We start from the raw sequence: 22723 nt of genomic DNA on the forward strand, positions 1-22723 counted from the left end.
CGTGTGAGCCAATGCTCTGTGCGAAAGTAGTCAGATAGGCATATTGTGGGCTGATATATCCATGCAACCAATCAGCTTCTTCTTGTGGCCTGGCTGAAATGAGCTACCAACCAAACATACTTATTTTGCATACGCCGGGCCTGACCAACTGTGGCCTGGTTCTCTAGTGCGAGCCAGGCTCCGCCGGGAAGGGAACCAATCAGGCCCTTACCCTTCTTGCCCACTTGCTTTCTGACCGTCACCGCCTCAACGCCCCCATCCCCATGGTGTTCGTCAAAGTCTGTGGAGTGTTCTTCTTCATGTATCATGTGCCTTTACGGAGGGGGGGGGGAATGAATGGTCAAGATTAATTATCCCAAGTTCCCAGCTGATCATTTTTTCCAATGAAATTATAATGGTTGCTGGTAAGCATTTCTCTTCAGAATTTACCCAGGATAATTTTGCTCATTTGGTACATCTATCACATCCAGGCGCACACCTTTTATTTTTCTATACACCACGTCACATATATGAAATTTCACCTGAATTTCTAAGCCAAGGATTCAAAAGTTTTACAACGTGGTGGCTGCCAAAATAGAGTTACACAAGAACAACACCAAACTGACAACACTGTAATCATAATCCATATGGATGCAGTATGATTTCAGATGCAACGGTATGGACACCGACAACAACTGAAGTCAACAAGAAACTGGCCCGGTGAAGAAGCTTCTTGGACCAGAAGATTGACACGGCGTATCCTGTCGAATAAGATTGCAGTGGCAGGTCCCAGCAGCCCTTCAAATTGACACCCAGCAAAATGAATTTCCCAGGAGATACCACCGCCGTACTGACCATAGGAGAAACTGCAAATTATGAGGAAGACTTAGCTTGCTGGGGAAACACAGTGACCGAAGAAACCATGATGGAAGTGTAGAATCAATTCACCAGATGTACTTCAGCAAGTTTGCCATTCATCTTCATCCGTCCGCAAACCGGGTTAGATGAAAACCCAACCTGACCCACCTAAAATGCGCCACTGCGGGTTGGTGCTGCTTGGACCGGGCAGATTAGTGACTTCTCTTTCAACTGAGCACACCCCTGCATTTAAAACAGAGAAGTGGAGGCATAAAGAGGAGGTGCACATAATCTAGCAATGCAAAGTGTTCAATGGTGACATTTCCTTATTATTCTTACCCAAATATTAGAGAATTGAACAAGACCTAGAGTTGTCTAACTGCTTTTATAAATAGAAATAAAATTTTGTGCAATTCAAACTAAATTTTATTAACATGACTTGTTTTGTTTGCTCAAAGGATGGATTCTGAACTCAGAAATCGCTACCGATAAAAGTGGTTAATAATCATTATTGTGGTTTATTGTGCTTCACTTTTGAAAAGGTTTTGTTTGCAACCGATAAACCACAATAATGTCTATGTATTTTTAAAGTACAAGAAGAAAATTATTTTTTTGAATAAAGCATAAAACTACTGGCCCGGAAGGTGATTTCACTTGCCTTCTGTTGACCAGTAGACCTTCGAAATATGATTTAGCTTTACCGTTTGAAGGTTCCTCACAAATTCAGAATGCATCCTGGTAAAGTATGCTTCTTTGATAGAACTGAGAAATCTGATGCCAATAGGTACATCCCGCAATTTCTTGAGGCTATCAATATGAAGACATTCAAGGCTGACCAAAGCACCCTCATGTATGCATATTTGATTGACCTGTGGCAAATCCCACAAGACTAACTTCTTCAATTTTTGGAATAACTTCCCATGGAAGTTTATCTGTTGACAAGTGTGCACCCTTGTAAGGCGTAATTCAGTTAAATTTGACAATTTTGAAAGCTGTGCCACTGGACTACCTATGAACTGACACCATGCTAGCTCTAATTGCTGAAGTTGACTTCCATGGGCAGAGAAAAAGGGAGATTCCAGAGTTCCTTCAGATAAGTGCCCTACCAAATCGAGCTTTTCAAGAGGGTTTTGCAATGTCAAATTTTCCATGAATAGTAACTCATCTTTGTTGATTGCTCTTATGTGTAATCTTGTAAGCTGGTGCATCTTCGATAGAGAGTTGCACAATTGTGAACAATGGCTACTCCTTATGCGAGTAATGCTAAGGGCCCTCAACTGGGATAAATTCCCTAGTTTTGCAACAAAGACTTTAGTTGCTCGAACTTCATTCAAGGATTGCAATTCCTTCAAATTCCAGAAGCCTTCAGATGGCTCCATAGAGTCCCAATTATTTAAACTTCTATATGTTGCATCTAGCAATTTCCAAGAAAGTAGGTGACGCAGTTTCTTAAATTTTGAAAATCCTTGTGGAAACTTCAGCACTTCTGTGCGCTCAAGGTTTAATGTTTGCAAATTGTGGAGCTTCGTAATAGATTTAGGTAGTTCCTTCACATTTGTGTCGTTGAGGCACAAAAGCCTAAGGTTGAATAGCAAACCAACTGATTTGGGAATCGTCTCAATAGGAAAGCCTGATAAATCTAATACTGCAAGGTACTTAGACTCAGAGGGAATAAAAGAATACCATGAAAAAGTTGTTATGCAGGTTTCAAATGCTATGAAGGTGCGAAGCCTGGATGGATCTATGCTGGATTGAATATTGTTGTTGCACTGGAGTACTGACATACGACGAGGATCAGATCCCACCTGCACCACCCCATGAGTATCATCATAAATTGTGCAGAAATTCTCCTTTTTAGATTGGAAAATGGCCAGTTCACGCACAAGATCATGCATACAAAGACACTGTATCCTGTCAAAACTGTTCCTTGCTATAACCTGAAGCATGCTACGCTGGACAAGTTCTGTCAGATAAACTTCAGCAACATCTTCTAAGCTACAGCCACCTTTTTGTTCAATAAACCCTTCAGCGATCCACATTCTAACCAATCTTTTTCTGTGGATCAGATAGTCTTCTGGGAACATAGCACAATATAAGAAACAATTCTTCAAATAGTTCGGCAGGTACTTATAGCTCAGATTTAGAATTTTCTCCACTCGGTTTAAGTTCTCATTGTTGTGTATCTCTGAGATAAGTTGATAGTAAAAAAGTCTCCATTCTTTAATATTCCTTGTTTTGAGGGACAACAAACTCCCTATTGCCACAATTGCTAATGGTAAACCATCACATTTCTCCACTATGTCTTTACCACACTGATGTAGCTCTGCGGGGCAGATATTATTCTTAGTTTTTGGAAATGCCTTCATGCAAAATAGAAGCCATGCATCATGGTCATTTAGTGGCTCTACCTTGATCTTGCAACCATCCTCAGCTATTGAAGCCACTTCCTCAATCCTTGTCGTGATTATTACTCTGCTTCCCAGGCCATTGTCAACAAGAACCTCTCTAATTTTAAAAAGAGTTTCAGCTGTCCAGACATCATCCAATATGATCAAATACCTCTTTTTATCAAGAATTTTCATCAATTCTACTCTTAGTTCTGCACTGTTCATGCTTCCAGCATCAAAAGTTCTATTGTCATTTCCGTATATTTCTTTCAGCATGTTTCTCCAAATATCAATCATTTTATTTGACTGAGAAACAGAAACCCATGCGTGGCAACTAAACTTTGATGATATTGTTTCATTTTTGTAGACATTATTTACAAGGGTGCTTTTCCCAAGGCCGCCCATACCCCAAACAGCAATAACCCGGAGGGAAGTATCTTGTAGATGCAATGATTTAATCAAGATTTCTCTATTAACATCAATTCCTACAAGCTCATTGTCATTGATAGAATGATCATGTCCAGATTGATATAGTAGCTCACTGTCATAGTTCGCTGCAGGATTATAACTCACAACAGGTATTAGTTGGGTCCAACGACCAATCCTATTTGAAAGTTCCATAAGCTCTTTATTTATCATATCTGCTTTGGCGGCAATTTCATCAAGTGAAAATAAATACTGATGTTTCTTGAAAACTTTCCTCGCACAAGCCCATGACCCTTTCTGTTGGTATTCACCAACAACATGCATGAATTGATCCACAATGTCTTCCATATCATATGCCAATCTTCGGACTTGTCTTGTCCAAGTTTCTATGATTTCACTATTGCAACCATTCATGCCAATTTCCTTAAGAAATGCATTAATAATTTCAAGTTCACCTTTTATCAATTTCATGTTAACTGGAAGAGCCATTCGCATCTGAGAATTGTTTCCAAGCAAGGGCTTAGCTAACTTTAGAGTTTCACATGCCACTGCTATCCCTATCTTTTTTATCACAAAAAGAACAGCAACTTCTACCATTCTTTTCATGCAGTTTGACTTCAAAATGTCAGCACAACTAATTTGCAATAATCAACACTCAATCGCAGTCACAAATTCCACCTCCTTACATCACATCTACAAAAAGGATGCAAACTTCTTATCAACCAGGACTTACCGACTCTACTAATTAGTAAGAAAATTGTAATTGTTGAATGAGAGCCAATGTTTTGAAGTCTGATCTTCTAAAGTCACTAGAAATACACACAGACTTGCTGATTTTTTTAAAAAAAATGATGAGGTAAGATTAAAGTACATGCACTTGCTGGGAAAAGAAGATGAATGAACATTAAGACAGAATGATATATAAGTAGATAGCACTGCTGCTCGTGTTACTTCCATAATTATTTCAGCAGAGTAAAATGAAGGAAACATTGTAAGCTAAGATAAAGGGGCACAGAAATGGTGGTAATTTCTTTTCTTGCAACAGAGAAACAACTTTAGCTCCCAGGTTTTTCTTACCTGATTAAGCCAGTGGATTTAAACTTATCATATAGCTAATATTATGGCTCTGAGCCTCCAAGGCAATGAGAAGAAGAAAGGGAGTTAGAAGTGGAGAGAGAGATCACACCTTTACAAGTTTGATCAGGTTGTCTGTAATCACGTCAATGTGGAAAAATATGTCCTTTTGAGTAAAGCAAGAGATCGTCAAAGTGTCAAGATTCCAGAATGCCAGTGTTGAAGGCAGCCAAAAAACTTAAGCGGCATAAGTTCCTGATAAGTAAACAGAGGAGTATAGACTTGATGCTTGCAGTGGTGACCCTAGCTGCAGTACTCTACACATATATATAGATGGATGGCTGTCGTTGTATCAACTCTAAGTTTCAGCAGTTTTATAATTTACTAGCATTTAGATTTCATTCAAAGGATATCAGATTTACAGTAAATAAAATTTGGTTTTAATAATCTGTAGACAACCTAACTCGTAAACAAAGCATTCCATCACAGTTAACCTTCTCTTCTGACATTCACAGGCAAGACACTCTTCCATTACCACACATATAGGAGTACATCACCTACAAAGACTTTGACTTATTAAAGGAGGAAGGTATCCTGCAACTTCAGAGTTCAGAGTGCAAAATAGGGGAACTCGTCTTCAGTGTTCTCATGGCTAGACCAGCTGATGTAATCATCATGCAAGTTCCTTCCAAGTCCCCACAGTTACCATCATGTTAGCTCAACATTTAGGCTAAATAATAATTACATGCGCGTGAGGGAAACATCTGGGCTAGTCCACTGAACTAGGTTAGATTGGTCAGTGTTGACTTCAGACCAGATCCAAGGAATGCTCACAGAAATTAGTCCAGAATAAGTTACTGGTTAGTAATCCCATCACTTTCAACACTTGACCCCCAAAATTAGGTGTTTGACCGGCGCGTGCATGTGACTGACAAAGTCTCGAAGGAATAGAAAAGGTACCTCTTGCGTCGCAAGTTCGCAACCAATCCCTGTCCCTCTTCTTCGCCGAGTGCTAAAGCGTGGAGCTCGCCTCTCAAATCGGAGCAACCAGGCGGCGCCGCGGTTGCGGTCGCGGCAGGCACAGGCTCCATCCTCCGCGGTCCGAGAGAGACGGAGGCACGCTCGCTATGGACCAAGCTGTAGCCGCCATGCCCGGCCGGCGCGGCGAACCCAAGCGCTGGGATGCTCGCTAGTAACAGGAGCAGAGGAGTAGAGGTCGCAATCGCAGTCGCAGGCACCAGGCAGGGAGAGGTCGGGCGGCCGGCGGGCGCGAGGGGAAGCCGCGGCCCGCGGGGGTCGGGGGTGGAGAGACGGCCGTCCCGTGCTGGGTTGGGGAACTTTTTCTTTTTTATATTTAAAAAAAATTAAAATTTCAAAAATATATGTCCGTTTTCAAAAATTTCAAATATATACCCCGGTCGCCCTCCCATAGGGCGACAGGCCCAATGTGTAATTTTTTTTTTCAAATTTGCAACGAAGTCCCTGGAGAAAAAAAAAACAAGCCCTGTCGCCCGTTGGGGGGGGGCGACAGGGGCCTGTCGCCCGGCCCACGGGCGACCGTCGCTGGGCCCGGCCCACAGTCGCGGCAGGGGCCTGTCGCCCCCCCGGGCGACCGGGGTCTCCCCCCTTATAAAAGCCCCAGCCCTCCCCTTCCCTCCTCATTTGAGCCCGAAAATTCCACCAAAAATCCAGAAAAAAAAGAGAGGAGTGAGGAGAAGGAAAGCGGCGAAACCCTGCCGGATTCAGCACTTGTGATCTGCAGGTTAGTACATTTAGTTTAAATATTGTTATATTTAAGTACTACGTATTTAAATATGAGTAATTTAATTTAATTAGTGCTATAGTAGATCCATTTAAGTAGGAGTTCAATGATACTTTAGTTTGTAGTTACGTAGTAGTAAATTAGTTTAGAAAATTAGTTCTACGCATTTATTATTACAATTGCAGTGCTATTAGAGACATGTTTATAAATTAATTATGATTTAGAATAGAATTTGGCATATGCAGTATAGAATTCGAGAGTCATCACGTAGTTATGAATACTTATACGTTATAGTTGAATTCCATACTTAGTTTTTACGGATTATTGAATAAGGTAGTGAAGTAAAGAGTATAACTCGATAAGTATTATGTGATATACAGATATGTCGAGCAAAATGCAGTTTCAAGTATTTTATGGTGAATACAATGTTATGTATGGGTCAAATGAAGTAGATCTTTCTGCCTTTAAGCGCACATCTAGCGGCATAGATAAACCTCTGGAAAGGAGTTTTGGTTCCATATGTAAGTGGCTGCAGCGTGGGTTCCATGTTGATCCGTTGACACATGTGATCACTGTCCAGTCTCTTGTTAATTGGGAGGTAGAAAGTGAATTATGGGAATTAATGATGATACACAGCACTGATGACTGGCAGAAGTACATGCAAGCAGCTCTAGAGCGTGGGTGGCCTCTGGCCATTCTTGTTCAAATCCGGGATAAGACACAAAATGAAATCTAACATTGTACAGATCAAGGAACTCCGAGTATTCGAAGAGAGACCAATTATGTTGAGCAAGATGAGTCAGAAGAGACAGAGAACCAAAACATGGGACCACAGGGCCTTGCTGATGAGGGAGAGAGGATACATAGCATTGTGGATGAGATGGAGGCAGAAGACCAAACCGCAATAGAGATGGAAGAATATGAGGACTCATCTGATGACGAGCAGTACTCATTGCCAAAAGAGTGGAAAGAGCATGGTTTTGGCAGTCATATCGCAGAAGATGTACGAAATCAGGAGTGGGAGTACAGAGGGAATGAGGTAGTGCAAGGTGGAACATATCCAAACATTGAAGCCGTAAAAGATGCTGTGAGACTATGGGCAATCTCATTGAAACGAGAATTCAGAGTCGTGAAGTCTGGCAGTAAAGAATATGAGGTGAAGTGTGTGAATGCTGGATGTCCATGGCGAGTACATGCATTCAAGGGAAAATGGAAGTCAAACTAGAAATGTTCCATTGTCACAGAGCACACTTGTTTGCTGTCAGAAATTATTCCCTCGCATCGCAATATATCATGCGACTTTGTTGCAAAGCAAATGTATGGGTTTATTATGGACAACCTAAATTATGAGCCAAAAATGATTGTTCGACACATTGAGCAGACTTACCAGTACACCATCAGTTATTTGAAGGCATGGCGGGCTAAACAAAGGGTGTCCGAGATGCGGTTCGGCACATACGAGGCATCATATGATAACCTACCTCGTATGTTATCCCAGGTTGCTGCTAGAAATCCTGGAAGCTTTTATGACACATACCTTTTACCAGCCGTGACTAGGGGACAAAGAATTATGCAACGAGCCTTCTTTTGCATAGGTGCTTCTGTTAGAGCATTTCAGTTTTGTCTTCCGGTGATCTGCATTGATGGCACATTTTTAACTGGAAGGTATAAAGGTCAGATACTCACCGCAATCGGTGTAGATTGTAACAACCAAATTGTTCCGCTCGCATTTGCATTTGTTGAGAATGTGAACATAGACAGTTGGTATTGGTTCCTTGAACGAGTGAAGAATCATGTTGTTGCTGCACGTCCAGATGTGTGCCTTATTAGTTATAGGCATGCAGGTATCCTGTAATCAATACTGAAATTACAATGTGGAACTGCGACAACGCCTCCATTATGGCCTGATGTCCAAAACAGGTGGTGCATTAGGCATATGGGTGCAAACTTCTATGAACACTTCAAGAACAAGGATCTTAAGAACCTGTTTAAGAGGTTGTGCACCCAAAATCAACAGAGAAAATTCAATGCATTATGGCAGATGCTTGATCAGTTGACTGCAGAGCTAGTGAAGGTAAGGGCATCAGGAGCAGGCACGAGTCAGGCTGCAGAGGCTAGGGATTCAATTGAGAAGCCATTTTCATACTGGATTCGAGGTGCACCTAATGAGAAATGGTCATTCCTTTATGATACCAACGGAATACGGTATGGTATTCAGACAACGAACCATGCAGAGTGTTTCAATATGGTTATGCGTTCTTGTCGTGCCTTTCCACTTGTGGGAATTGTTGAGTTCATCATGTATGGGTGCATGAAGTATTTCAGAGAGCGTTACACGGCTGCAAGCATAAACATCAGCGGCCTCATGGAAGGATGAGCTGGAGGCCCGTTTTGCCCTGGTTGACCGCGTGGATGAAGCAGGTCCGATCAACCCGCACCCGCGAGCAGCAGGTCCTTCGAAGACCTGGTTCCTACAGTTTACAGTACGTATTCATTCCAAATATAAATTTAATTGTTACAATTCACATATTCCATTGATAGTTGAAACTATTTATCTTAATTGTTTATGCAGCCTGCCCTTTTGGCTGCGGATGCCGACGAGTACAGTGTGACCAGATCGCTGGAGGCGTACCTACTTTGGTTGTTTGGTTACATCATGTTCAACAACACTCATGGCAACTCGGTCGATAGGATTCTCCTTCCGTATGCACGGGAGATTGCGGATGGGGACGAGGACGTACCGCCCTACAGCTGGGGTGAGGCGGTACTTGCAGCCACTTACCGTGGACTCTGCGATGGGTGCATGAAGACACATGGGAACGCTATCCTGTCAGGGTGCCCACTACTGCTACAGCTTTGGTCGTACGAGAGGCTAGCCGTTGGTCGCCCCTTGGTCAGCCACGAGCCTTACCACGGGGGCATGTACGGCGACGAGGAGGACGAGAGGCCCACTATGGGAACTATCTGGATCTGGCGTCAGGTATGTTCACAACAAACCTAATTTTGTTATTCATTGTTACATGATGTATTAGCGCACTTTTAATTTTACTTATTCGGAATGTAGAGGTCCTGGGCACATGCGCGGGTTAAACGCGCATATCCTGAGTTTGTTTCGGAGCTCGACATGCTGACGCCCGAGGACGTTGTCTGGGAGCCTTACAGCCCAGAGGCTGTGGCTACCCGTGCACCAGCAGGCCTGTCTTCGCACTGCTCCGCGAATGCGAGCCTGTGGCTTACTTCCGCCGTCCTGGTTTATGACATCGCGGTTGAGGCATATTGCCCCTGGAGAGTCAGGAGACAGTTTGGGCAGCGCCAGGAGTTTCCGGTGCCCACCGCGTTGGAGCGTGTCAGTCGCCATGACCACAGGTAATTATGAATGAACTTGGCTCATACATTCGTGTCGATTCTAACGATTCTTCGTGGTCCACTTTGTAGGTTGTCAAGGAGTGGCTTGCCGTACTCTGATGATTGGCTCACCAAGATCCAGCCGTGGGTGGACCAATGGGAACAGGCAGACGAGCACTTGGTCCATCCAACAGGACCACACACAGATAGCTCCTTTAGGGCTTACCTCACCTGGTACTTACCCCGGACTCGGGCTCGTCTGGTTTTTGTTGACACTCACCCGCAGCCACACCAGGCGAGGCCTCAGGATGGCTATGCCCGGCACCACGTGGATGCACTAGCTGGCGCGGTGAGTCTCTTGATCATATTTGCATATATATATAATCATATTCATAAGATAATTCATGTGTTTGTAAGTTTACTGAATTGATGCAGTTTCGCCTTTGCAACATGATGGAGACGGACTGCTCGACTTACCTGACGAGGGTACGTGCCGGATCCCCAATGACCCAGTTTGAGCAGATAGAGGCATGGTCGAGGTAGCGTGATCAGTTGCGTCAGGTAACGCACAACTTCGGAAGCCGTGTGCAGTACGAAGACAGTCACGGGTCGTCTCAGGCGTCGTCGTCGTTCCCGTGTCCGTCGACCATACACGGGCCGACGTCGCAGTTCTTCCCAAGTACAGGTAACGTACATATCTCTTTAAAATTACATCAAGTGTTCCTACATATTTACTAATATCACATACAGGATACGATCCAGCTACTGCGTTCGGCCATACTGGAATGTTTAGAGGGACAGCACCAGTTGGCGGACCGTATCCAGGGATGGTACCGGGGCCACAGATACCGGCGTGCACAGGTTAATTTATGTTTCGTATTTCGGTTTCTACATGTCATTACGAAATATACGAGCGTACGCTAACATCCATATTTTTTGCGTAGGATTCTACCCCGATGCGGGCGCCGGACCTTCTTCTTCCTCCTTTCGACCAGATAACGAGACATTCACCTTAGACGGCTTCGACAGCTTGAGTCCAGAAGAGCCTGCCGCGCAAGGTGACTCCGATTTCTTGGGGTATTCACAGCTAGGAGGAGCACCACTTGGGATCTCTCAGCAGCAGACACCGCAGCCCCTTGCGCGTCCTGAGCGACAGGTGAGGTCTCCGGATGTTCTCACCTACTCCGAGGGACATGTCCGTGCCCAGCAGAGGGCTAAGAGGGTCCGACGCCCTAGGGGTGGTTAGATGTATATGATGTTTATTTGTAATGAGATAGCTGTGGACCGCTTATTTGTATCCGATGTTTATGATTGTGGTAGGTTACTTGTCATTTGTTTTTATAGATATTATTTATGTGAATTTATTATGTTTGTGGGTTCCATAATGCTCGTGAAATAAGGGAAGTTCTTGCGATTTTTTTCCGTGATTTAATGAAGGACAAGTAACGTACGGTAGGAGTTAGCGGCCGAGATCTTGCCGATGATGATGACGAATACACGCTCGAATAGCTCAAAATAGGTCCCTGCAAAAATAAAAGTCCGAGAAAAAAAAGGGGGGCCTGTCGCCCGAGGGGAGGGCGACAGGCGCCTGTCGCCCGTTGGGGGGGCGACAGGTCCCCCGCCTTTTTTTTTTCTCTCCAGGGACTTCGTTGCAAATTTGAAAAAAAAAATTACACATTAGGCCTGTCGCCCTATGGGAGGGCGAACGGGGTATATTTTTGAAATATTTGAAAACGGACATATATTTTTGAAATTTTAATTTTTAAAAAATATAAAAAAGAAAAAACGGCTGGGTTGGGCTCCATGCAAAAATCCCGGCGGCCCGGCCCGTTCTGGGTTGGGCTCCATGCCTCTCCCCTTTGAAATTGGAATTCGAACCCAGCACTCCCTTTGCAAAAAGGGCCCAGCACACGCAATTTCTAGTGACCAGCCCACCGCGACGTGGCGCCATGCCGCCATGCGCTCCGCCCCGGCACGTTCCCCTCCCTCCCCTACCACATGGTACCTTCAACAAACGCGCGCGGGGCGAACGAGCACCGGATCGTCACGGCGCGCCGCACCTCGGCACCCACAGACCCACGGGCACGACCATGGACGCGGCACCCACGGATACGTATGTGTTAGAATATTTAATAAATAAAAAAGAACGTGAGTGAGATAATAACTATAATTAGTAGTTATAAATTTTATTTTATATTAATTCTAATTAGTCTTTGGGGGACCATGGTTCATCGGCTATTATGATAAATTGGAGACCGAATGGAGAGCAAAATGGTTCTTTATATCTCCAGTAAAGTGATGAGAACGGTTAACACAAGCGATTTTTTAATACTCTTTACATCTTCAGCAAACAACCAATCAGGTTAAGACAGACTCTTATTAAAAAAAATCAGGTTAAGACAAACAAAGCACATCGGGAGCTTTCGTGAGAGCAGCATTTTGGGCTTACGTAAGTTAGTCAAGAGACCCAAGCAAAGTACTTGGGCCCCTACACTACACTGGTCGGTTGACCAGCCCAACCCAACTTTTTTGCAGCTTGTGATTCCCCCGACGTGCCCTTCCCTTCCGCCAACACACAGTTCAGCTATCCTGCAGATGCTATTCCACATGATAGAAACTGAAGCACCGCAAACTCCGAATAAATCACATTCCCTGAAAGTTAACTTTGCATTAAAAAAATCCCTGCTCTAGCGGAGCGTGTTACCGATTCCATGGTTCAGAACACAAAGCCTGTCAACCCTCGTGTTTTTCACGAGTCCGACGACATCATCACCTCTCCAGCTGAAAATCTCCGAAAAGTTTCTCTTTCTCAGCGGCGTATGTATATAGGCCCTGTTTGGGAGGGCTTCTTGAGCGGCTTCACGAGCGGCTCCAGGTGAAGCCCTCTCAAACGTTTGTTTTGTAACCGGCTTCACGTGTGAAGCCGGTCTTGAAGCCATCGGCGGCTTACACAGGCAAGGTGAAGCCATGAAATCGTGGCTTCACGCGGCTTACACATCAATCTAACAAGTGGAGCTGTTTTGCCAAACATTTTCTAAAACGGCTCCAACTCCACCAGAGAAGCCGCTCCATCTGAGAAGTCAGAGCCGGAGCTATTTTTGGAAGAGCCGGAGCCCTGACAAACAGGCCCATAATCCCAAGCCCCAGGGTGGGGAGATAACCGAAAGGCAGGCCACCAAAAGGACCTTTTCGGGAAACAGAAAGCAGCTCCTCCCACTACTTTTTGTTAGGACAAGACCCACCCCCATGCCATGCCATCCCATCCGACCTCGGAATCAGTTCCTCTGCAGTCGACTGCGGAGTGCCATTGTCACTGCATGTGGGCCTGGACGTCCATCAGGCCCACTCGTCGGCCTCTGCAGTCGACTGCAGAGGATCTCATTCCCCGTCCTCGCCCCTGCCTATAAAAAACCAACAGTGCCCAAGCCAGTGCATCCACACCCCTTCTTCTCCAGCTCTGCACTCGGCACACCAACGTCTCCAATCCTCGCTCCATTCTCCACTCCGCTCTCGATAACCACCAGCTGTTAGCCCGAGCATCACCCCCAGACGGCGATGTGAGCACTACTCCAGGAGGTCGCACGTCGAGCTCCTGGGCTCCGTCCTGCGCAGCGAGGCCAGGGCGAGGGGCGCCATCTTCTACTCCTACACCCGCTACATCAACGGCTTCGCCGCGACGCTGGAGGACGGCGAGGCGGCGGAGGTCTCCAGTACGTCGCGCGCCGCCGTGTCCCCTCTCTCTCCGACGACCCCCACCCACCTCGTTTTAATTTCCTGGGAAATGCATGGCAGGGCACCCGCGCGTCGTGTCCGTGTTCCCGAACCGGGGGCACCGGCTGCACACGACGCGGTCGTGGGAGTTCCTGGGGTTGGAGGAGGAGGGCGGCCGGGTGCGGCCCGGCTCCCTCTGGGCCAAGGCGAGGTTCGGCGAAGGCGTCGTCATCGGCAACCTCGACACCGGTACGCACTCTCGCATGCTCGCCCATCTCTTCAGAGCTCCACCGATCTACGGCCATTTGCTACGTAATACTCCTATATCACTAGCCGAGCGTTATTGCACCGGGAGTTAAGTTAACTACTAGCTAGTAACTCATAGCATCAGATCAGCAGGATACTTCCAAACAATCCTAGCATTCCAGCTTGAGACCAAAATACCGGTCCAAATTCTGGCCGCGCCGGCCAGCTCATCCGTGTAAGCCGGAGAAGCACAGGAAAGGGCGCGGCTGTTCTACGCTAAGCTAGTAGGAGTAGTTCTGTGTGCTTGTGAGGCGCTTGCTTTCTGTTGCTGCAGAGAAGACAGGGCAGCGGCTGCAATCAGAATCTGCACGCGGACGCAAACGCTGGCTTGCGCTTGGCGATACCGCTGCTGAGCTTTGTTTCGGCGCTCGTGGAGCCGAGCGCGGCGCAGCGGAGGGAATGGGAATGGAGTTTGTCCGTTGCACCCCCGTGGGAACTGGGAAGTGGGAACGGCTGCCAGCCCTGCCGCGGGTTTTACGGCTTTCCGGACACTTCTCCGAGGATTTACCGCGGCTTTTCGGACTCGGAGGAGCTGCAGCTCTGCTTCTGCAGCAGCGTTAGGGTGCTTGGATTTTACTGTAGGACAGACAGACGGACAGTAGGCGGCGACTGCTGCTCATTAGCATCATTTTTCTTCTCGAAAAAGTTTCTCATCACTTACCTTCAGAAAAAAAAGGTTTGAATCATCATCTTGCAAAAGAAATACTGCTAGTGCTAGCAATGCAAGGATTATCAAGATACGATACTCGTACTAAAGGGCGGCGGTACTAGTACGTGGATCCGCTCGTGAGGTGGTGCGAAAGGCAGGCAGGCAGGCAGAGAGGGCGTTCAATCAAAGCATAGCATAGCAAGGAAAGGGCTTTTCTTTGCCGCGGCTGCCGCCGTACGTGCGTGGGGCGCGACGGCCACGGCGGCGTGCCAGGGAATCCCGCATGTGGAGTCAAGTCCGATCCCCACAGCTCGCCTGCTCCGGTGCTCCCTCCCCGGCCCTCCTCGCTCCGTCGTTTCGTTGTCCCAGCAGCGGCAGGCGGCAGGCCGTGCGCGGGGCGAGGGGGCGACGGGCAATACAGTATTCGCGGGGCCATTCCCGCGTGCGACGGGGCGGGCGATTAAACAAGGTTTTGCTTGTGCTGCGTAGGGGTGTGGCCGGAGGCCGGCAGCTTCAGCGACGACGGCATGGGCCCGGCACCGCCGCGGTGGCGGGGAATCTGCCAGGACCAGCAGGCCTCTGACGACGCGCAGGTTCGCTGCAACAGGTCTGTCTCCCTCTCCTCCATTCCTCTCCCCTCCCTCCTCTTCCTCTCTCAGCGCCATTGCTTCGCCTGCACCGGCACGGCGGCACCGCACCCCCTCCGTGCTCCGTGGTCCATGCCGTGGCGCTGCCTCGTCTCGTTCAGTCGCTCGTAGCTGCAGCCTGCAGCTACCACTAGTAAAAAAAAGAAAGCGTCCACGCATTATCCCTGTGGATTTCTCATGTGCTGAATGCTCATGGATCGTGTTTCTTTAACGTTAACCAGTGGCAATGAGCCAATGACACTATGACAGTGTCTCTTTGACTCATGTTCCTTTCGCTCTCCTGGTTTTGGAACAGCGCGGCGTGGTAGAAAGTAAACTAAACAGGAGGTGACAAAAGAGCCGCTTCGGTTTCAGGGACTTTGTTTAGCCTTGCTCTACTGCAGACTGTCCTTATTCAACTCAACTAGGCCTACCAAACTCACCTTGTTTAGGGCCGGCTCACGAGAGTGCAGACAACTAGTTGGACAACCTCACTTATGAATTCTTTACGTTTCACTGTTTCAGCTATGTAAGAGCAGGGTTAACCGAACCGTCGGTAACCGGTCCGGTTTGACCGGTTACGGTCAAACCGGTCCGGTCCGGTTCCGGTACCAAACCGGTCCAAATTCAAAATTTAAATTTGAATTCTAAAAAATGAAAAATTCCCAAAAAATTCCTAAAAATACTTTAAGGTGCAACGAATCTAATGGTGTAAAATTTTCTCAAAAATTCGTTCGTTTAACATACTTTTCGGGCATTTAAAGTTAAAACAAAAAAGAAAAGAAAAAAATGAGACGGCCCATTAAGGCCCACTTGGTAAACCGGTCAAACCGGCCGGTAAACCGGTCTAACCGGCCGGTATACCGGTTACACATGCGATTTTAAATTTGGATTTGAATTCAAACCGGCCAAACCGACCGGTAAACCGGTCTAACCGGTCGGTATACCGGTACGAACCGGTTGAACTGAGTTTTTTGAATTTAAATTCAAATTTGACCGGTTTCTACCGGTAACCGGTGCAACCGGTCCGGTAAACCGGAACTGGAGCCCGGCGGTTACCGAAGACCGGTCGGTTAGGTGAACCCTGTGTAAGAGTAGTACAAGTGGATCACCTCGGGTTGACCGTGCATTGACGCATGTTACTCCTACCATTTGCAGGACAAGTTTCAGTTGTATTTAGAACTGAAAACCATGGACCAATAGTTTTAGTAGTGCTAGCAGCAGTCTCAGTTTTAATTTTTTTAAAAAAAAATCATATTGCTCAGTCCAATAAAAACAAGGAAATTTTCTATCGATCAATTTTGAAAGCCACTAGCGAAGATCCCTTTGGCCCGGGAAAAGGGGTTGTGAGAGCAGCAGTGTGTTATTGTATAGACTTAATTAAACATCTTCAGAGAGAACAGCTGCTGGGTAGTGTACTAGTGTCAATGGCGATGGAGCACCGATATGGGTTAATTTGGTTAGCATTATGGGTGGTAAAGGGTCTTCAAATTTAACTTCGATAATCTAACGGTTGGACTCTAAAAGAGTCGGGTTCTAATCTTATATAATTTTAAGCTAAAATTATATAAGGATAAAGTCGGATAGTGAAGAAACCACTATGATCATGATCCACAGGTCCGGCAACAGGATAGCCGCTATGGAAGGAAAGCCATGCAAGAGGAGAGACCGAGAGGGGGAGGGGCAATAATAAAGCGAAAATTATTTCCATGGTATTAAAATATAATTATTTTTTGAAAAATACAACCGAAAGATCGTTGTTACTTAAAACACTACTGAAATAGTGATTCCATCCCGCCCTTTTGCTTCCTACATCTTACTGTGCATTTACTGTTCATCTCGTTGTAGCACAGCGTAGCCCTTTGGATCACGCATTCACGCAGACCCCCTTTCGTTGTTGCCACCACAAATGAGATTGAGGGACCGAAAAGGCGACCAGAGGGGGTGAATGGCAGTCAATTAAAAAATTCTCGAGCGAAACCGATTTGGTCAAGTCCCAAGAATACACCCAAACCCTCTCTTCTAGAGTGTGCAAAGTGTAGCTATAGCTGAGCTAGACACCAAGCAAAAACTCTAGGAGCAAGCCGCGAAGAGATCGGATCAAGAGTGGAGAGCAAGCAGCAAAGATAGCACGGTATATGAACACCGGTTAAACCGACGTGCGAAGAAAATCTTCACCGGTTCAACCGACGTCACAGAGCCGGCAGCAGATAAGAATCACTCACCGGTTAAACCGATGCTACGGTTTAAACAGCGTCGGTTCAACCGGCGAAAGTACACCAGATGTTCCGACAAAATCAAACTCAAGTGTCGGTGCAGTTGTCCAGAGAGGCTCCAAAACGGACCAACTGAACACCGGATGAACCGACGAAATCGTTCACGAGCGCCGGTGCAGTTGTCCAGAGGAACACCAAATCGAAATGTGCTGAACACCGGTTAAACCGACGTCAAGAAAATTCTATACGCCGGTTGAACGGGCAAAACATCAAACCCAGTGGTAACGCCGGTTGATCCGATGCACGTAGAGACTAAAGCACCGGTGCAACCAAAAACCTAGGTCGAAAACCCCAAAGTGCGAAAAACCAACTCACCGGTTGAACCGACGCGACATATCACAAGCGTCGGTTTAACCGGTGGTAGGAAAAAATTTGCCCGTGTCCAGAAACGATTTTTCCAGCCCGCGACCTTTGGAAATCCTGATGATTGGGGATCAAATCAAGTCCAAAGGAGCTCAAATTTTGGGGAGATGAAGATGATGACTTCAAGAACACATCCCCAAAAGATTTCAACGAAAGTCCTCACGGATTAAGAGGAATCAGAAGAAATCGGAGCAAGAGCGGGGTTTTCTCTAGAACTCGAAAAGCTCCGATTGAGGGGACTCGTGATTCTAGGGATTTTAGCACTATGCTAGATGGATTAGAATCACTTCAAAGAGTCATAAAATCATCAAGAAACCGCCCTCAATCTCACGCACCAAGAACAAACTGGGAGAACCAAAATTCATCACACGGAAGGCATGCAAAGTACAAAATTGATCCAAATTCAAAAACCCCGAGGGCACAAGGAGGATAGGGCCTCCTTTCCCGATCAATTTTAGTACAAAGTCTCAAGAATCCATAGACAAAATCCTACCCTAGAGAGAAAGGGAGGAAGAACAGAAGAGAGGGAGAGAGAGCGACGGGAGGAAGGGGCAGGCGACCTGGGCGCCAGGCAAAAGGAGAGGAAGAGAGGAGAGGGGGTGAGGGGGTATTTATGGTGCCCACGAAGGGGTCTAAAATACCCTTAGACTTAAACTAGAGACTAAAATGCCCGTAGGGGCTAAACCGGAAATATCTACACGATCTCATCCGACGGCCGAGGTTCTTTTTTCAAATCGAAGTCTTCTCTGCGATGCCGCCATGTAGATGAAGATCCGGTCCGCAGTTTTGGAGGGTCCGCGAAACCCGGGTAGGTGGCCTGTTTTGAGAAAACCGCCAAAACTCCACGCGCGGGAAGATTCCCGCCTCCACGCCGTGGCCCTGGACGCCGTTCTCGCCTCGGCCTCCTGACGGCCCTAGACGCCGCCCGACGCCCATCACCTCCTCGCCCGCAGCGAGGCCCTAGACGCTGTCGACGCCCGTTCCTCCTCCAGTCCCGAGACCGACGCCCGTACCTCCACGACTTGGCGTCTTCAACCGCCGTCCGCCAGCTTGGTTTTGTGGCGCAAACGAAGAAACCCGCCTTCCGTTGGCGCTTGCACCCTCGATCCAGGAGTGGACGCCACAGCTGCCGCCCGGCCCGAGCTCCGGTCCCGGCTGCCCTTCACCGCCGTCCACCGCACGGTCCATCGGCCACAGCACCTCCACGGCAGCTCTCCGTCGACACTCGACTCCCGTGTACCTGCAACCAAAGACCAAGCACACGATCACACCGCACGGTTGACAATTCACTCATCACAACCAGGAGTGAGTACTCCACATTCCTCAATCTCCCCCTTGATGAGTGCATTGTCAACACACCACAATCGAACCAAAAACGAACTAAGAGAGAAGCAAAAACCGAGAATAACAAAGAAGATAAAGAACTTGAACAAGTGACAAAAGCTCGAAAGAATCAAGAACAAGTCACTTGACCAAGCAAAGATCGATTCCCTAAGACAAGGGCAACGGCTCAACGCAATCGATCAAACACAAACATGAATCCTCAAAGACAGAGGCAGGGCTCGACACAGTCATGCCAGAAGCAAAAAAAAAACCAGGAGCTAAACAAAGTAGAGACTCCCACTGAAATGCATTTCCCCCTTACCAGTGCAACTCTCACCACATGTATGCACTCTCAAAGCCCTGTGCACAACAAGTTTTTGGTTCTCTCAAAAATCAAACAATTTCCCTTTGTTCGATCACTAAACTTCTCTCCTTTGTTGGCACATACACACATCAAGGCTAAACAGACCTAAAACACCCCCTAAAACTGAGACTCCCCCTGAAAATATGCTATGCAATGAATGCAATGCAGTAGGTGTAAGTGAAAGCATTCAGGTATACAAGGATATGAGCAACATCTAGTCACAAGCACGTGTGCATCCATAAACAAGACCTGCATCTAGCTCAACAGGGTATATCAAATCATGTCTAGAGATTAGCAAGTTCAGTTTAGCGGAAATAAAAGCATCACCCATGATCTAGCACTAACAAGTAGGGAATGGAAATCATTGCTAATCAAACTCATACAGGTGAGCCAAAAACAGCCAAGGCATGTTGCAAACATCCATTATGCAATCAAATTATATCAAGCAATTATTAATGCCAGGAGTTAAAAGCTTGTCATGCTTTACTTAGCAACGAGGCCAAGCCTATGCCAAAGGCAATCAGAAGCTTAAGACACTCGTTTCAGTCATGCACAGCCTTGCCCGGGTTCCCACAAGTGCAAAGTGAGCCGTCCCGAAAGCTCGATCAGTGCGACAAGCAATCCCACCTGGATCTTTCCATTCTATTTCAAGCACAATTCAAGCAATTTTTATCAATTTTAGATCATGTCAAATATGAATTGCTTAACCAGGATGAATTGCAACAAGTTAAGTATCAAGAAGCTACACTAGCATGAATAAGATAGCAAAGCATATCAACACGCCCTAACATGCTAGTAGCCAAGACAGGGTGATCATGTTTTTGAATTTTCAAATCAAAATAGCTTAACTCAGAGGATATCTTATACACAGTGGAGCAAGCTATTCATGATCACATTTATAAACTCACACTAGCAAACACTAGGAGGTCATAGCAATGTATACAAGAATGCTGCAAGTGAGGCAATGCAAAAATGCTGAAATGTACAATGCAAGTGCAAAATGCAGCTACCAAACCTAGAAAAATGAAGAGAAAAAGAATCAAGCCCTACAAAGCTAACCAAAGAAAAACTAACAACTAAAAGGGGTAACAAACCCCAAGCTCCCCTCGCAAGCGAGCAAAAGTCTCAAACTCAAGTGGTTTGGTAAAGATATCTGCTGTTTGCCTCTCGGATGGTACATGGATCATGTCTATGTGGCCTCTCTCATGGTTATCTCGCAGGAAGTGGAACCTGATGTCTATGTGTTTGTCTCTGGAGTGGAGCACTGGGTTCTTTGCAATACAAATGGAAGACATGTTGTCTACAAAGATGGGAACCCTACCAAAACTCAACCCATAATCCTGCAAGGTTTGTTTCATCCAAAGAATATGAGAGCAGCAGCTAGTAGCAGCAACGTATTCGGCTTCTGTGGAAGACAGCGCTACACTAGCTTGCTTGCGAGAGGACCACAAAACTAAAGATGTACCGAGAAAGTGACAAGTGCCAAAAGTCGACTTGCGATCTAACCGGCACCCACCAAAATCGGCATCTGAGAAACCAACTAAAACAAGAGATGAATCCGCATAATACCAAAGACCGAATTCAGGAGTGAACTTGAGGTACCTGAAGATGCGTTTCACCACTTGCTTGTGGGAGGTGCGCGGCGAAGCCTGATACCTCGCACAGAGGCCGACACCGAACTGAATGTCCGGCCGCGTCGCCGTCAGGTACAGAAGGGAGCCGATCATGCTCCTGTACTCCTTCTGGTTCACCGCCTCGCCGTCCAAGTCCGCATCAAGCGCCGTCGATGTGCTGATCGGAGCCGGCTGAGGAGACAAGTCACTCATGTCAAACTTCCGCAGCAAGTCCTTGGTGTACTTGGCTTGATGGACGAACGTGCCCTGGGAAGTTTGCTTGATCTGCAGCCTGAGGAAGAACTGCAGCTCATCCATCATGCTCATCTCGAACTTCCTGGATATCTGCTCAGAAAACATGGAAACAAGAGCGTGAGAAGAGTCACCAAAGATGATATCATCAACGTAAATCTGAACCAACAAAAAGTCAGAGCCAGAGCGCATGAGGAACAAAGTTTTATCAACACATCCCATTTTAAAACCTTGAGCAAGCAAGAAATTTTTAAGCCTATCGTACCAAGCTCTAGGCGCCTATTTCAAACCATAAAGAGCTTTCTGAAGTTTGTAAACTCGGTTTGGAAACTTGGGATTTTCAAAACCAGGGGGTTGTTTCACATAAACTTCCTCTTCAATAAAACCATTTAAGAAGGCAGATTTCACATCCATTTGGATTAAAACCCTTGGAAGCAGCAAATGCAAGAAAAATTCGAATCGCTTCTAAGCGTGCTACCGGGGCAAAAGTTTCCTCATAATCTATCCCTTCCTTTTGACAAAACCCCTGGGCTACAAGTCGAGCCTTGTTTCGCACTACCAACCCATCTTCACCTTGTTTGTTCTTGAAAATCCACTTGGTTCCAATGGGATTACAAGCAGGCGGAGGCTCAACCATAACCCAAACCTGATTCTTTTCAAATTTTTCGAGTTCCTCATGCATGGCATTGAACCAATTGGAGTCAGAAAGTGCGTGTCCAACATCTTTGGGCTCAAAAGAAGCAACAAACGCTGAATGAGCAAAGCCAGCGATACTTGTTACCTTGGACCGTGTGACTCGCTCGTTGAGGTCACCTAGCATCTGTTGAGGTGGATGACGACGCTGAATGTGTCGCGGTGCTTCTCTCGTCGAAGTCGCCTCCTCCTCAACCAAAACCGGTGTCTCCTCAGGTGCAGCTGGTGAAGGCTGAGTCACTTGCTCGATCGGCCCCCGGGAAGTAGATGTAGTCGGGTCGGGGCCGTCATCATCGTCCGAGCTCGTGGCGGAGGCAGCTAGGTCCACAGCACGCGTGGTAGCCTCAGCATCACCCTCCGCTGCTTCTTCCTCCTCATCTTCAAAGATGGAGGTGCCAAGCTCATCATCTCCTGCAACTTCAAAGACAGAGTCATTTCACGGTGCAGTCTCGTCGAAAGTGACATCACAAGTCTCTCTGACGATGTTAGTATCAATAATCAGCACACGGTAAGCTCTAGAGTGAGAAGCATAACCGATAAAAATACTGTCAGACGATCAAGACTCAAATTTATCAAGATTTCCTTCCTTCAGCACAAAACACCAGCAACCAAAAACTCTGAGATGGTCAACACGGGGCTGGCATCCAAATTGCAACTCATAAGAACTCTTGTGCATGAAAGCACGCAAAAAAATACGATTGGACACATAACAAGCG

General features: G+C 46.6%; 1 protein-coding gene and 1 pseudogene across 7 annotated transcripts; one reads left to right on the forward strand and one right to left on the reverse strand.

Annotated features, from left to right (window-relative positions):
• Nucleotides 1-447: 447 nt before the first annotated feature.
• LOC120661011 (disease resistance protein RPM1-like) lies at nucleotides 448-6033 on the reverse strand. Of its 7 annotated transcripts, none has more exons than XM_039939692.1 (5): nucleotides 5685-6033; nucleotides 4837-4979; nucleotides 1496-4343; nucleotides 928-1080; nucleotides 448-845 (listed from the first exon to the last, which is right to left on the reverse strand). In XM_039939692.1, exons 3-4 carry the CDS (start codon nucleotides 4254-4256, stop codon nucleotides 980-982), a joined length of 2862 nt encoding a protein of 953 aa, XP_039795626.1. In that variant the 5' UTR covers nucleotides 4257-4343; nucleotides 4837-4979; nucleotides 5685-6033; the 3' UTR covers nucleotides 448-845; nucleotides 928-979. The 7 variants fall into 7 exon arrangements, with proteins under 7 accessions (XP_039795626.1, XP_039795631.1, XP_039795630.1 ...); XM_039939697.1 differs by having other exon boundaries at nucleotides 1496-1769; nucleotides 1847-4343; nucleotides 4837-6033; XM_039939696.1 differs by having other exon boundaries at nucleotides 4837-4890; nucleotides 5685-6032.
• A 6509-nt stretch (nucleotides 6034-12542) lies between these two features.
• LOC120662727 overlaps nucleotides 12543-22723 on the forward strand; it is an 85068-nt pseudogene continuing 74887 nt past the window's right edge.

This window comes from Panicum virgatum, chromosome 2N (assembly GCF_016808335.1).
Source record: "Panicum virgatum strain AP13 chromosome 2N, P.virgatum_v5, whole genome shotgun sequence".
NCBI lineage: Eukaryota > Viridiplantae > Streptophyta > Magnoliopsida > Poales > Poaceae > Panicum > Panicum virgatum.